Source organism: Zingiber officinale, chromosome 5B, assembly GCF_018446385.1.
Source record: "Zingiber officinale cultivar Zhangliang chromosome 5B, Zo_v1.1, whole genome shotgun sequence".
NCBI lineage: Eukaryota > Viridiplantae > Streptophyta > Magnoliopsida > Zingiberales > Zingiberaceae > Zingiber > Zingiber officinale.
In genome coordinates this window covers 1,358,066-1,369,752 of record NC_055995.1, presented here as the reverse complement: position 1 = coordinate 1,369,752, position 11,687 = coordinate 1,358,066, and the positions used below count along the sequence as shown (strand labels likewise).

Sequence of the window (11,687 nt, the reverse complement as noted above, 5' to 3'; positions counted from 1 at the left end):
AGAACAAGTAGATTTAGAGATGAGTTCATATGATGAATCATTGAAATTGGACTTATTGAGTTAGACTCAATTGGATCTAATTGTTGGATTAAGTCCAATTCAAACTAGACTCAAGGAGTCAATTCAAATTAATGAAATGTGATTCATTGAATTTGAATTGTATGAGATTAATTGAGTAAGACTCGATTGAATTAGACTTGAGTTAGACTCAAGTGAATTGGACTTGAGTTAGACTCAAGTGAAGAGACTTGAGATAGACTCAAGTGAGGCTTAATGAAGAAATTCATTGTATTTCGAATTCAATGAATCATGTCATTTAATTTTCGAAATTTAAATTTAAAATGAGAGGTTTTCAAATTTGTCATTAATGGAGAGTGAATGATCATTAAGGCTCATTAATGGAATTAATGCACATTAAGTGTTTTCATTGGATGAAAAATACTTAAGTCATTTTTCCTCGCATTTTTGTAACTTCTTCAATTTTTGGCTTCTTCCTCTTCCTCTCCTCTCCTCTTAGCCGAAACCTTCTCAAGGTTGCTAGCACAACCTTAGGTGGTTTCATCTCCATCTTGTGAGTTTGTGAGACAAACGAACGCTTGTTCGTGTGGATACCGTAGAGGCACGAACGTAAGATCGTGCTGTGATCCGAGCTTTCAGGAGTCCGTGAGCACGCTACAAAGGTATAATACTATCATGTTAGAAAGCTTAGTATATGTAGTAATTTCTTTTTCCCTTCGCATGGATCTTCTGGAGGAACTAGTATTTTTCGTTGCGCGTTTGCGTGTTTAGCGCATCTAGTTCCTTACACGTTATTCACCCTCTCTACCAACAATTAGTATCAGAGTGGTGCCGCTCTTAATCAGTACAACTACTGTTCGAGAAATCTTTTTCATCTATTTTTTTGGTAAAAAAAAATTCTTATGCCTTTTTTTTCATTTTTAAATTTTCGTCATAAGTCAAAATTGGTGTAATAACCTCTTCTAATAAATTTGTTATTTCTTCAATTTTTTTCAAAATTGGTGCAGCACCACTTGAGCCGATTTTTCGCCTTATTATCTTCCAACACTATTAATCCAAGACCAAGTCTTGGTACACTTTATTTTTTATTTCTTTTTGTGTGTAAGATTATTTTATTGCCTATCAAGAAGGTTGTACACTGCCCCTCCACCTCTTTTCTTCGACGAAGATTTCAGCTATTGGAAGAGCCAAATGGAGTATCATCTGAAAACCCAGGTAGAACTTGTAGGATCGTGTGCACATGAGAGTAGGTGAATCACATGATTTTGAAATCATTCTTTAAAAAAAAAATACCGAGTTCGCAGTAGAAATAAAACTAAGGGAAAGCGAGATGAAAACAGAAAGGCACGCGCTAACACAAGTAATTTTTTACTTGGTTCGGAGTCTTAGACCACTTCTTCTCCAAGGCCCACACTCATTGAGTACTTTTGTTGGGCAATCACTATAAACATGAATGATGCAAACAAAGATTCAGTACAGATTGCAGGAAATAAAAATATACTGATAATACAAAGTAGAGGAAACAAGCGTAGTTTGTCGGAGCAGCATTTTGGTATCATGGAGGCTTTTTTGGAGCAGCGTGCGAGTACAAAAGTCTTATAGAATGTTGTGTTTAAGCTGCTAGTTGAAGGCTCCTTTTATAACCCCATCTGGGTGCTTGGATCCCCTCTCAGGTGCCTGGATTGTGCTAACGTGGTGAGTTGAAACTTCATCCTTGAAGTTTATCCACCTCCGGGCGCTCGGACCCCTCCGAGCGTCTGGACTACTAACGTGGATCGGCCACTCTTCGCACTCCAACTCAGCTTTTGGATGAATTTTGCTAGTCTGAGCACCTAGACATGCTCCGGGCTCTTGGACAGTCCAGGTGCCTACCTGGTCTCCCTCGACGGTACTGACCAGAACGATTGGACCTGCTTCGAGCGCTTGGACCTCCATTATATATATTAAGCTACTTTATAGCTTTGATTCCACCTGCAAAACACATTCATCCAAGCAACACAATATATAAAGTAAGAGTCTTGACAACCTTCGGACTATCCAATCCTGACTTTGAGTTTCGCTAAAACTCTTGGTCAGACCAACGACTATTGTTCCCTCAACCGGGAACGCGTTCTTATTGGATCTCTCCTCTAGTTGCTTACCTCCACATATCAATCACAAACTTCCTTGATGTCAGGTCCCTTGACCTACCAGGACTTCCTGCTAGATCTCAACCAATCTAGACTTCAGCTAATTGCCAACCCAACTAGACTTTCTTTTGTCAGATCTCAACCAATCTAGACTTCAGCTAATTGCCAACCCAACTAAACTTTCTTTTGTCAGATCTCAACCAATCTAGACTTCATGCCAGCTATCAACCTAGCTAAACTTCAGCTTGGTGTCTCGGTCCTCTAGACCCATCAAATCATGCACACTTTGTAAAAGGTTAATTAGACAAACAACACATCTAACTTTAACCTATTTATCATACATCAAAACCTGATTATTAGTGCAATCTGTACCAACTGAAATGTGGATCATCATCTAAACAAGCTTCTTCCTACCACTCGATGGCACTGGAAAACTAATTGTAAGACCGTTAGATTCGATAGAGGGGGGGGTGAATATCGATTCGAAAATATCGAGTTAAGACGCAGCGGAAAAGTAAAGAAAAGAGATGAACACTGTTGATTTTTACTTCGTTCGGAGCCTGTGACGACTCCTACTCGAAGGCCCGTACTCCTTGAGTACTTTCGTTGGGCAATTCACTAGCAATTCGGATAATTACAATTTACGTGCAAATATTGCTAATGAAAAGAAAGAAAACAAAGCTAACCGACAAACAATGAATTAAAAAGAGAGCCGGAGTGAGTCGTCGAAGCTTTGTGAACGTTGTTGGAGCGCAGAGCAGCAGAGTGATTGGACTCATAGTTCTCAGAAGACTGATATATTGAAGCTCCTGCCTGGGGCTTCTTTTATATGCTGCTCCGGGCGCTTGGATCCCTTCCGGGCGCCTGGAATGTGACGTAACACTCCCAACCAGCATGCTCCAAGTGTCAACGTCGTCCTGGGGATAAAATTTGCCTCCGGGCGCCTGGATCCTTTCTAGGCGCCCGGACTTCCGGGCGCCCGGAGCCATTCCGGGCGCCCGGACCCTCACTGTTCCCTACCTACAAAACAGTGTTAGTCCGAGGCAAATAAACCCTGCAGCACAGTTTGTTAGCACATTTTTACAGATACGCTAAGTAATAAAAATTAGCATCAAGAGTATGACTTAGATTCCGTCTTTCCGAGACCGGAATCTAGTCACGATCTCGACTTAGATATCCGAAATGGATCTAAGCCGGATCGACGCCTAATGTTCCCTTCCCGGAACTCGTCACTTCCCTCCAATGACTTACCTTACTTACCCGGATGTCCGGTCAGCCCGTCAGACTTCTGGTCCGCCCGTCGACCGTCTGGACTTCTTGCACTATCGTCGACCCGTCGACCTAGCTGGACTTCTCGCCAAGCGTCCGGTCAGCCCGTCGACCCGCTTGGACTTCTCGCCAGCTATCCGGTCAGCCCGTCGACCTAGCTGGACTTCGTGCCAGACATCTGGTCAGCCCGTCGACCTGTCTGGACTTCTCCTGCACACTCGATCAAAGTGTCAGACAACAACACAACTAACTTAACCTATTTGTCATTCATCAAAACCTGGGTTAGACCGTTAGTGCTACCCGCACCAACACTAATGACATGTGACAACTGGGGCCCACACATAATGAAAAGGGTCGAAGCCGATGCTAAAGCCACTCAGACTTTACAGTACAGACTAACCAAAGAAGAGCTGAACTGAGTCGGTCCATTCTCAAGTGCAAAGGATCTATGGGAGAAATTGATCGAACTGCACGAGAGCACCTCCGATGTAAAAGTAAACACGACCTTATTTTAAATAAATTATATAATATCAAAATACAGGATGGTGAATCAGTGAGCTAATTATATGCTCAAATCCAAGACCTGCTAAACGGCCTCCACGCGATCAGAAAAAGGTAGAGAATCCCGACGTTATAAGGTACGCATTAAACACTTTCTCAAGGAACACTTTGTGAGTATCCATAGTAGATGCATACAAAGTCTTTAAGGATTTTTTTTTAATTAGATTAGATGAACTATTTTTCGAGTTTAAACTTTATGGACAATCTTATGCTACTCCGACTGAGAAAGGTATCGCATTACTTGTAGGAAAATTTAAGACTAAGAAGATGAAGCCCAAATACCAACTAGAACTCGAATCTGAAGACGAATCAGATTTCAAAGACAAAGACGAGATCACCGCTGGACTAGTCAACCTATTTTGAAAAATGCTTAAGAAGAAAAAGATGATCCAATCCAAGAGCAAGCAACCGAGTTTGAATTCAACCACGAAGTCCAAATCAGAAGTGACTTGCTACGAGTGTAACCAGAAGGAACAACAGGCCGAAATGCCCAAACAAAAGGAAAAGAAGAAGGTTCTGAAAGTAACGTGGTCTGAGTCATCAGAAGACACAGAAGAAGAACAAGCTCAAGCGAGCTTCCTTGCTCTACCAGTACAAGCTCACATTTTCGAACCTGAGTCCGAGAATGAATCAGAAACCAAGTCTGAGTGAAGCCACATATCCGTATTTGGTTCAGACGATTCCAACTCCACTGTAAGTCCATTAGTAGTTAGATTAGAAAGTTTAATTTCTTATTTATCTAGGAAATTAACCAAGTCCAATATCTGGGTTAAGTCACTCCAAAAAGAGGTCAAAGCCCTTAAGGAAGTGACTAACCTGAGTTCCGTGATTGACTAATTCCAAGATGGAATCTCAACTCATGTCCAACAACTTGAGGATAAGAATTTCACATTGAAAACTCAAGTCAAGGAACTCAAGGACACATTGGAATGATTCACTTTGGGTTCCAAGAACCTTGATCTAATTCTTGGAAAACAAAGGATCGTATACAACCAATTTGGATTCAGATATAAGACTAAACATTGATTTAAATTTTACCCGTCGTTAGTAAATTGAACAAATAGAAACCTAGTCCAAGCATGAGTCTGTAAGTCTAACTTGACTAATCAAGTTCAACTTAATCAATATTGAATCCCTAAGGATCAAATTCATTACCTTAATAGATCTTATTGAAGCTATGATCCAGGAGAGCCAATAGAAAAATTATTTTTATTATTAGATAGATTTGCTTGATTGCAAGATTTACTACTTTCTTTATTTTTGCATAGATTAGGATGGTTAGATAAGGACTTAGGCTTCATCAACACTTGACTAATTATACCTAGGATTTTTAGAAAGAAAATTAAATATTCAATTTTCTTAAAAACCTTTGTCTAGAACTGATCATTGCTCCGATGACCAAGAAGACCCCTATGCATCACCATAAGTTGGAAGTCAATTATCGAAATGAATATTTAATCGACTAAATGTTAAACCTAAGTCTAATTCAAATGTAAATCAATCCTTAGATTTCAATTTAAATTAAAGATAAAATTAACTATCTCATAAAACCAATAAGATTCCTTGATTGATAATCTAGAAAAGGATGAGACGAATTTAGGTTAAAATTGAGAATTAGTTTAATCAAACTTAACTCAAAACTTATCAGACTTAACTAAACCTAATCAATTTACTCAATCAATCTAATCTAAAACCTAATTAATTCAATTGATCAAATTCAAACTTAAATATTTTTATAATCTTCAATTAATTTTCAAATTTCAAATTATTTTTTAAAACATAATTATTTTTAAAATTTTAAATTAATTTTCAAAACATAATTAATTTTTAAAACTTAAATTAATTTCAAAATCTTAACTAAATTCAAAATCTTAATTAATTTTAAAATCTTAATTAATTTTAAAACTTAATAATTTTCAAAATCTTAATCTTAATTAATTTTAAGACTTAATTATTTTCAAACTTAAATTAATTTCTAAAACTTAATTAATTTTCAAACTTAAATTAATTACAAAATCTTAATTATTTTTTAAATTTATTTTTTTAAATTCAAACTTAAATATTTTTTATATTTTTTAAAAAATTCAAACCTAAATATTTCTTTAAACTCAAAGTTAAATGACTTTTTAAATTTAAACTTAAATATTTTTTTAAAATTCCTATTTAAATTAAAACTTAATTAATTTTCAAAACCTTAAATTAATTTTCAAAAAAAATTAATTAATTTTTAAAACTTTAATTAATCTTCAACCTAAACTAGTGTAATCCGAATTTAATTGAATTTTTTTTAATTTGTCAAAAGAAATTTTACTTAATTAAAAATTAATTAACTTATAATTTAATTCAATTTGGTTTTATCCAAAAATGATTTAAACTTAATCTAAGTTCAACTTGAATTCAAATCAATTAACAAACTCAAATATTTATACTTTAAACTCTAAATCAAATTAATTATACTTTATATGAATTATGCATATCTCAAACCACATAAGGCTACCATGTTTGAAAATCTAAATAGGTGAGATGCTAAGAAAATAGATGGTTATTTTAAATATATTTTTAAATTTATTTTTATTTTTATTTTTTGCATGCATCGACTCTAGGATTTTAATCATGCAATTAATTTTATCTAATTTTTAAGTTAACTATCCCCTCAAATTTAAATCACTTAAATTTTTTTAAGGAATTAATCAGGGGATTTCAAAACATTATTTTTAAAATATTTTTTTTCAAAAAATACTCTTCAATTATTTAGAGTTTTACTAAGAATGCCACTTATTTTTTTATATATGGGGATTAAAGGTTAAGTATTTTTCAAAAAAATAAAAGTATATTTTAAATGAAGATTTACAAGTTCAGTATTTACAATTGTATTGATTTCACAATTAAGTATTATTTTAAAAGGTGAAGTTTTTCAAACATAAGTACTTTTTTAAAAAAGTTTAAGTTCCTTTTCAAAAATTCAAAAGCTAAGTATTTTTTTTTTGAATTTTTTTTTAAAGTTAAGTATCTAGCTAAATATTTTTTTTTCAAAAGTATAACTAACTAAATATTTAGTTCAGTATTTTTTTTAAAAGTATAACTAAATTCCTTTTAAAAACTAAATATTTAGCTAAGTATTGTTCAAAGATTTTTTTTTTCAAAATTAAGTATTGAACTAAGTTTTTTTTAAGAAAGAATTTTTTATTTAAAGGAAGAAAAACTAAGTGCTATTTTTTAAGAGGAGTTTAAAATCTTAACATAGAAATATTTCTAAGTTTTATTTCTATACCAAAAAATTCTTACTTTGAAAATGCATATTTCCATACTTTAAAAATTCTTGCTTATGAAAGTTGTTATCTTGTACTTAACTTATTGATGTGTTATATTTATGCTTGAACCATGTTGTCATAATAAAAAAGGAAGAGATTGTTGGTGCAAGGAGTATCAAATTATCGAACCTGAGTTTTGATATTGACAAAGGATTCTAAGTTAAGTCTTATTGTTGTTCTAATAAGTTAACTGAGTGTACAGAAAAATCTTAAGTGATCTTAGGCAAAGAAGTCCTAATGGACACTAGGCAGGGGGGAAGTCCTAGTTGTGACTAGGCAAGGAAGTCCTAGTCCATAGAACTGAGTGAAGTCTTGACAGGTCGAGGACGTCGAGCAAAAATTCTAGGGTCGAGATCACTAGGTGAAAGTCCTTGAGGTCGCGAACACCAGGCAGAAAATCCTAGGGTTTTGGACATTAGGTGAAAGTCCTGAAGTCTCGGATGCTGAACAAAAATCCAAACGGTCTGGAGGACTGGTTTGACAAAAGATAAACTCTCCTTAGAGGAGTAAGTGAGTACGTGTTCTCCGTTGAGGGAACAATAGACATCAGTCTGATCTAGAGTTTCAGCAAAACTCAAAGTCAAGACCGGACAGTCCAGAGACTGTCAAATATTATTTTTCTTTACATATTATTGTCTGTCTCTAACTTTGTGGTGCAGATAATTGAAATTGCAAGTTGGCTGGAAAATGAGCATCCAGGTGCCCGTATTGGGTCTGGGCACCCAGACTAGGGAGAATCTAGGCATCTGCGCAGGCTGAGGTGGCGCACGCCGATTGACTGATCCACATCAACGGTCCAAGTGCCCGAACTGGTCCAGGCGCCCGAAGATAGATAGAGTTTGCTAGATGAAGTTTCGACGAGAGCGCGCCATGTCAGCCCAGTGGGGGCACTCGAGGAGGAGTCCAGGTGCTTAGATGTGGTTATAAAAGGAGAGTTCGACCAGCAACTTCAAGACAAAAATCCGAACGACTTCTCTCCTGTGTGCTGCTCTGGAAATGACTCTACGTCGCCGAAATGCTGCTCCGAGGACCGAAATCCCGAGTCTACAAATCTTTAGTTGTCAGTAGCTTTTACACATTAGCACTTACATTGTAACCAAGATATATTGTGTAATACTTCGAATTGATAGTGAATTATCCAACGAAAGTGATTGACGATCGTGGATCTTAAAATAGAAGTCATCACATACTCCGAACCAAGTAAAATCAATGTGTGTCAATTGTTTATTTTCTTTTACTCTTTCTATTCCGCTGCGTTATTCTAATCGATTGTTTTTCGAAAAAGGTAAAATGCCACGAGTGCCATTTTTCCCTTCTCTGATGCGTTCGATCCAACGCATGATACATAGGAGATATTTGCATTAAAGAATTCACAATGATGATTCTTCATTATTTAACTAAAAAAGAACTTCTGATTGCATCAGAGAACGCATAAGATACTTGACACTCATGCAAGTTGCAATCATCTATTTATACATGTTTGTCAGAGTAAAATACCTATCCAATTGTGTGTCCATTATGGTGACACCCCACTACAATCCTGCCCACCAATGAGACCTGAATTTTAATTCCTCCAACGTTGAGATCCAGCACTCAGTCAGTTCTTATAGCCTTGTGACAGAGAGGTTTGTCGGATTTAGTTTGTGAAGGTTGAGAATGGTGAGGAAGTGCTCCCATTGTGGCCATTATGGCCACAATTCTAGGACTTGTATCATCACAAGAGCCATGGTTGGAGGAGGGGGAGTGAAGCTATTTGGGGTAGAGCTGCACATGGCTTCCGATATGAAGAAGAGCTTTAGCATGGAGTGTCTCTCCCACAATTATCCTCCTGCTACTTCCCCTTCATCATCGACATCTTCCTCCCTTGGCTCAGTCAATGAAGCCACTGAGAGAATTTCTAATGGCTATCTCTCTGATGGTCTCTGTGGCAGAACACAGGAGAGGAAGAAGGGTGAGCCATCATACTCTGTCTTCTTGATTCTTTCCTTATTTAATTTGCTCGAGCTTGAATTGCTATTTATTCATAGGTGTTCCATGGACTGAGGAAGAACACAGACAATTTCTTGTGGGACTTGAGAGGCTTGGAAAAGGAGATTGGAGAGGCATCTCGAGGAACTTCGTCACCACAAGAACCCCAACACAAGTAGCTAGTCATGCTCAAAAGTATTTCCTCAGACAAAACGGCCACAGCAAAAAGAAGCGTCGATCGACTCTCTTGGATGTGGTAGTTTCATTGATCTCGTGCAATCTTCCTGATAGGATATATGTTTGTTTTCTTGATCTCTTTTGAACCTCAGGCTGCGGCGATAGATCTGAATTCACCGATCGAAGAAGAAGAAGAAGAAGAAATGATTCATCTGGATTCTTGCCCCTGTCAGATGCCCAATTCATCTGGTGAAGTCTCACATGCACTAGATCTGGAGCTCAGAATTTCAAGCCCAAGGTTGAACCAGAATAGTTCATCACCTAAACTTTATGCCTTGGAGCCATAAGAGTCACTTCAACTGTTTCTTGGTAGAATTCTGCAAGCACAGATGTAATTGAAGCTAAACAAGTGCTTTCGACGCAAACTTCCTTTTCCTTTTTTCAATTAATTCATCAATTTCAGATAAGGTGATAGTAGTTTTTTTCCGGATGAAATGATTAGTAATCTTGTCTGAAATCGGTGGAGATGAAGTGCTGGATATGTGATGAAGACTCCTTATTGTCCAAAAATAACTCCGAAGTATTCTTGCATATCAAAAGGAGTGTTACCAATCGAGCCAAGGAAGGAGTCCCGGCGTAGTCCCTCAAAGGCTCAAGGCAGTGATCGGCAGAAGATAATGAACAATAGGAAGAACAGTGGACGCATATGTAAAATTATTTAGTCTCGTGTTGTCTAAGCGTACCTGTGCTTGTAAATGGAGATCCCTTTTTATAGTGTAATTATTTTTCTATGCACAAATTTCAAAGCATTTCTACAGACCATAAAGATCCACTAACACCTTTCCCAAAATGGACCAGCAATCGCTACGTTTGGTAGAGAAGAAGCTTTTAATATACAGTTTGCACACAGAATATTTTGTCCTCTGTGACATAAGATGCTAAAAAGGAATACGAGACCGTTGAGTTAAGGGGCCCACAGTATGCTTACATGGCAAGCTGACAGAGCTCATTCTGTGACCTGATCAACAATAACTCTAGCTAATCAGACTTATAAAGTGTTGTTAGGAACTTGTCCCTCACTCGGCTTGTCTGTTTTAGCTAAAAAGTTCGGTCGGACTAGGCATCCATTCTATCCGATCGGACTGCAGTTTCGATCAACTGAACGACTCAATCAAGCTAATAATCATTTTGTCTTCAAATGACAAAGAAGACCTGGCTCTAGAGAGCACTAACTCGTCTTTATTTCTCAATGCTGAGGAACTCGGCTTCCAATCGGTTCATTAGTCCGATCGGATAATCCTCTTGGCCAACTGATCGACCGCTTTATTTTTAAAGATTGATCCTTTCTTAAGTTTGACCACTCCATCAATTGACTTTTTTTGACTTTGATTGACTCGGAGACTCCATATCATCCGTCATATCAATTAGTATAGTTGATTATATGACGGTAGAAGAGACTCCCCTCAATAGAACTTATTTTTGCCATTTATTATGAACACTAAAAGAAAATGAATGTAGATAAAAGTATAGACTAGCAAGGTTATATTCATTAAAAATAGTTTAAACTGACTATGCTGAAATACCTCAATGGCAGCTTTCATTTTAAATACTTTGAACTCTCCACTCGAAACTTGTAAGAAATCTCACCTCTAGTATGTTTTGGTTTAATTTTGATAAAAGAAATATTATTAAATTTTGTTAAACTTAATTATGCAACAAGAAGTTGCTGTGGTGTAGTGGTTATCACGTTAGTCTTACACACTAAAAGTCCCCAGTTCGATCCTGGGCAGCAACAATGATATAGAAATTTTATTTTTTTAATCAAGTTCTTTCTTTATATTTTTTGAAACTTTCTCATTTTCTTTTCTTTTATTTTAAACAATTTCTATACCCTCTTTGATTTGGATTGCATGCTTTTAAACATTAAACCCCTACTTCTGGAGGCTCTGCCCTCTCTTTTCCTCTTCAAGTTTTGTTCTGGAGTGTTTTCAGAATTTGGCAAGTCGAACACTGCTACACAGGTGAGAGGTTTTCGATTCAGATCGAAGAATTTAGATTGAATTAGCATCGACCCGAATTTAAGTTTTAGTGATTTTTTTAGGATTAAATGAAATTTTATTTTAAAAATTAAAATATTTATATATATATATTAATATCAATATCAGTATGATAATTGATATGACGATTGAGAGAGGACCCCTGAATCGGGTCGAAGTCAAAAAGGCCAATCCGATTGACATTATAGTCAAAGTCA

General features: G+C 36.4%; 1 protein-coding gene and 1 non-coding gene across 3 annotated transcripts; both read left to right on the top strand.

Moving 5' to 3' along the window:
- The first annotated feature begins 8,803 nt into the window (after positions 1–8,803).
- LOC121987190 (transcription factor KUA1-like) lies at positions 8,804–10,224 on the top strand. Of its 2 annotated transcripts, XM_042541087.1 has the most exons (4): positions 8,804–9,239; positions 9,316–9,512; positions 9,586–9,824; positions 9,936–10,223. In XM_042541087.1, the coding sequence occupies exons 1-3, from the start codon at positions 8,945–8,947 to the stop codon at positions 9,778–9,780; spliced, it is 687 nt and encodes a 228-aa protein (XP_042397021.1). In that variant the 5' UTR covers positions 8,804–8,944; the 3' UTR covers positions 9,781–9,824; positions 9,936–10,223. The 2 variants fall into 2 exon arrangements, with proteins under 2 accessions (XP_042397021.1, XP_042397020.1); XM_042541086.1 differs by having other exon boundaries at positions 9,586–10,224.
- Positions 10,225–11,155: 931 nt separating this feature from the next.
- On the top strand, positions 11,156–11,228 carry TRNAV-UAC. The gene has a single exon. It is a non-coding gene; the product is annotated as a tRNA-Val (tRNA).
- Positions 11,229–11,687: the final 459 nt, after the last annotated feature.

Excerpts from the sequence above, each read along its gene's own strand:
- LOC121987190 (XM_042541086.1), top strand. The coding sequence starts at position 8,945 with ATGGTGAGGAAGTGCTCCCATTGTGGCCATTATGGCCACAATTCTAGG. Across the intron at positions 9,240-9,315 it reads AACACAGGAGAGGAAGAAGG|GTGTTCCATGGACTGAGGAA; the intron begins GTGAGCCATCAT and ends ATTTATTCATAG. Across the intron at positions 9,513-9,585 it reads GATCGACTCTCTTGGATGTG|GCTGCGGCGATAGATCTGAA; the intron begins GTAGTTTCATTG and ends TTTGAACCTCAG.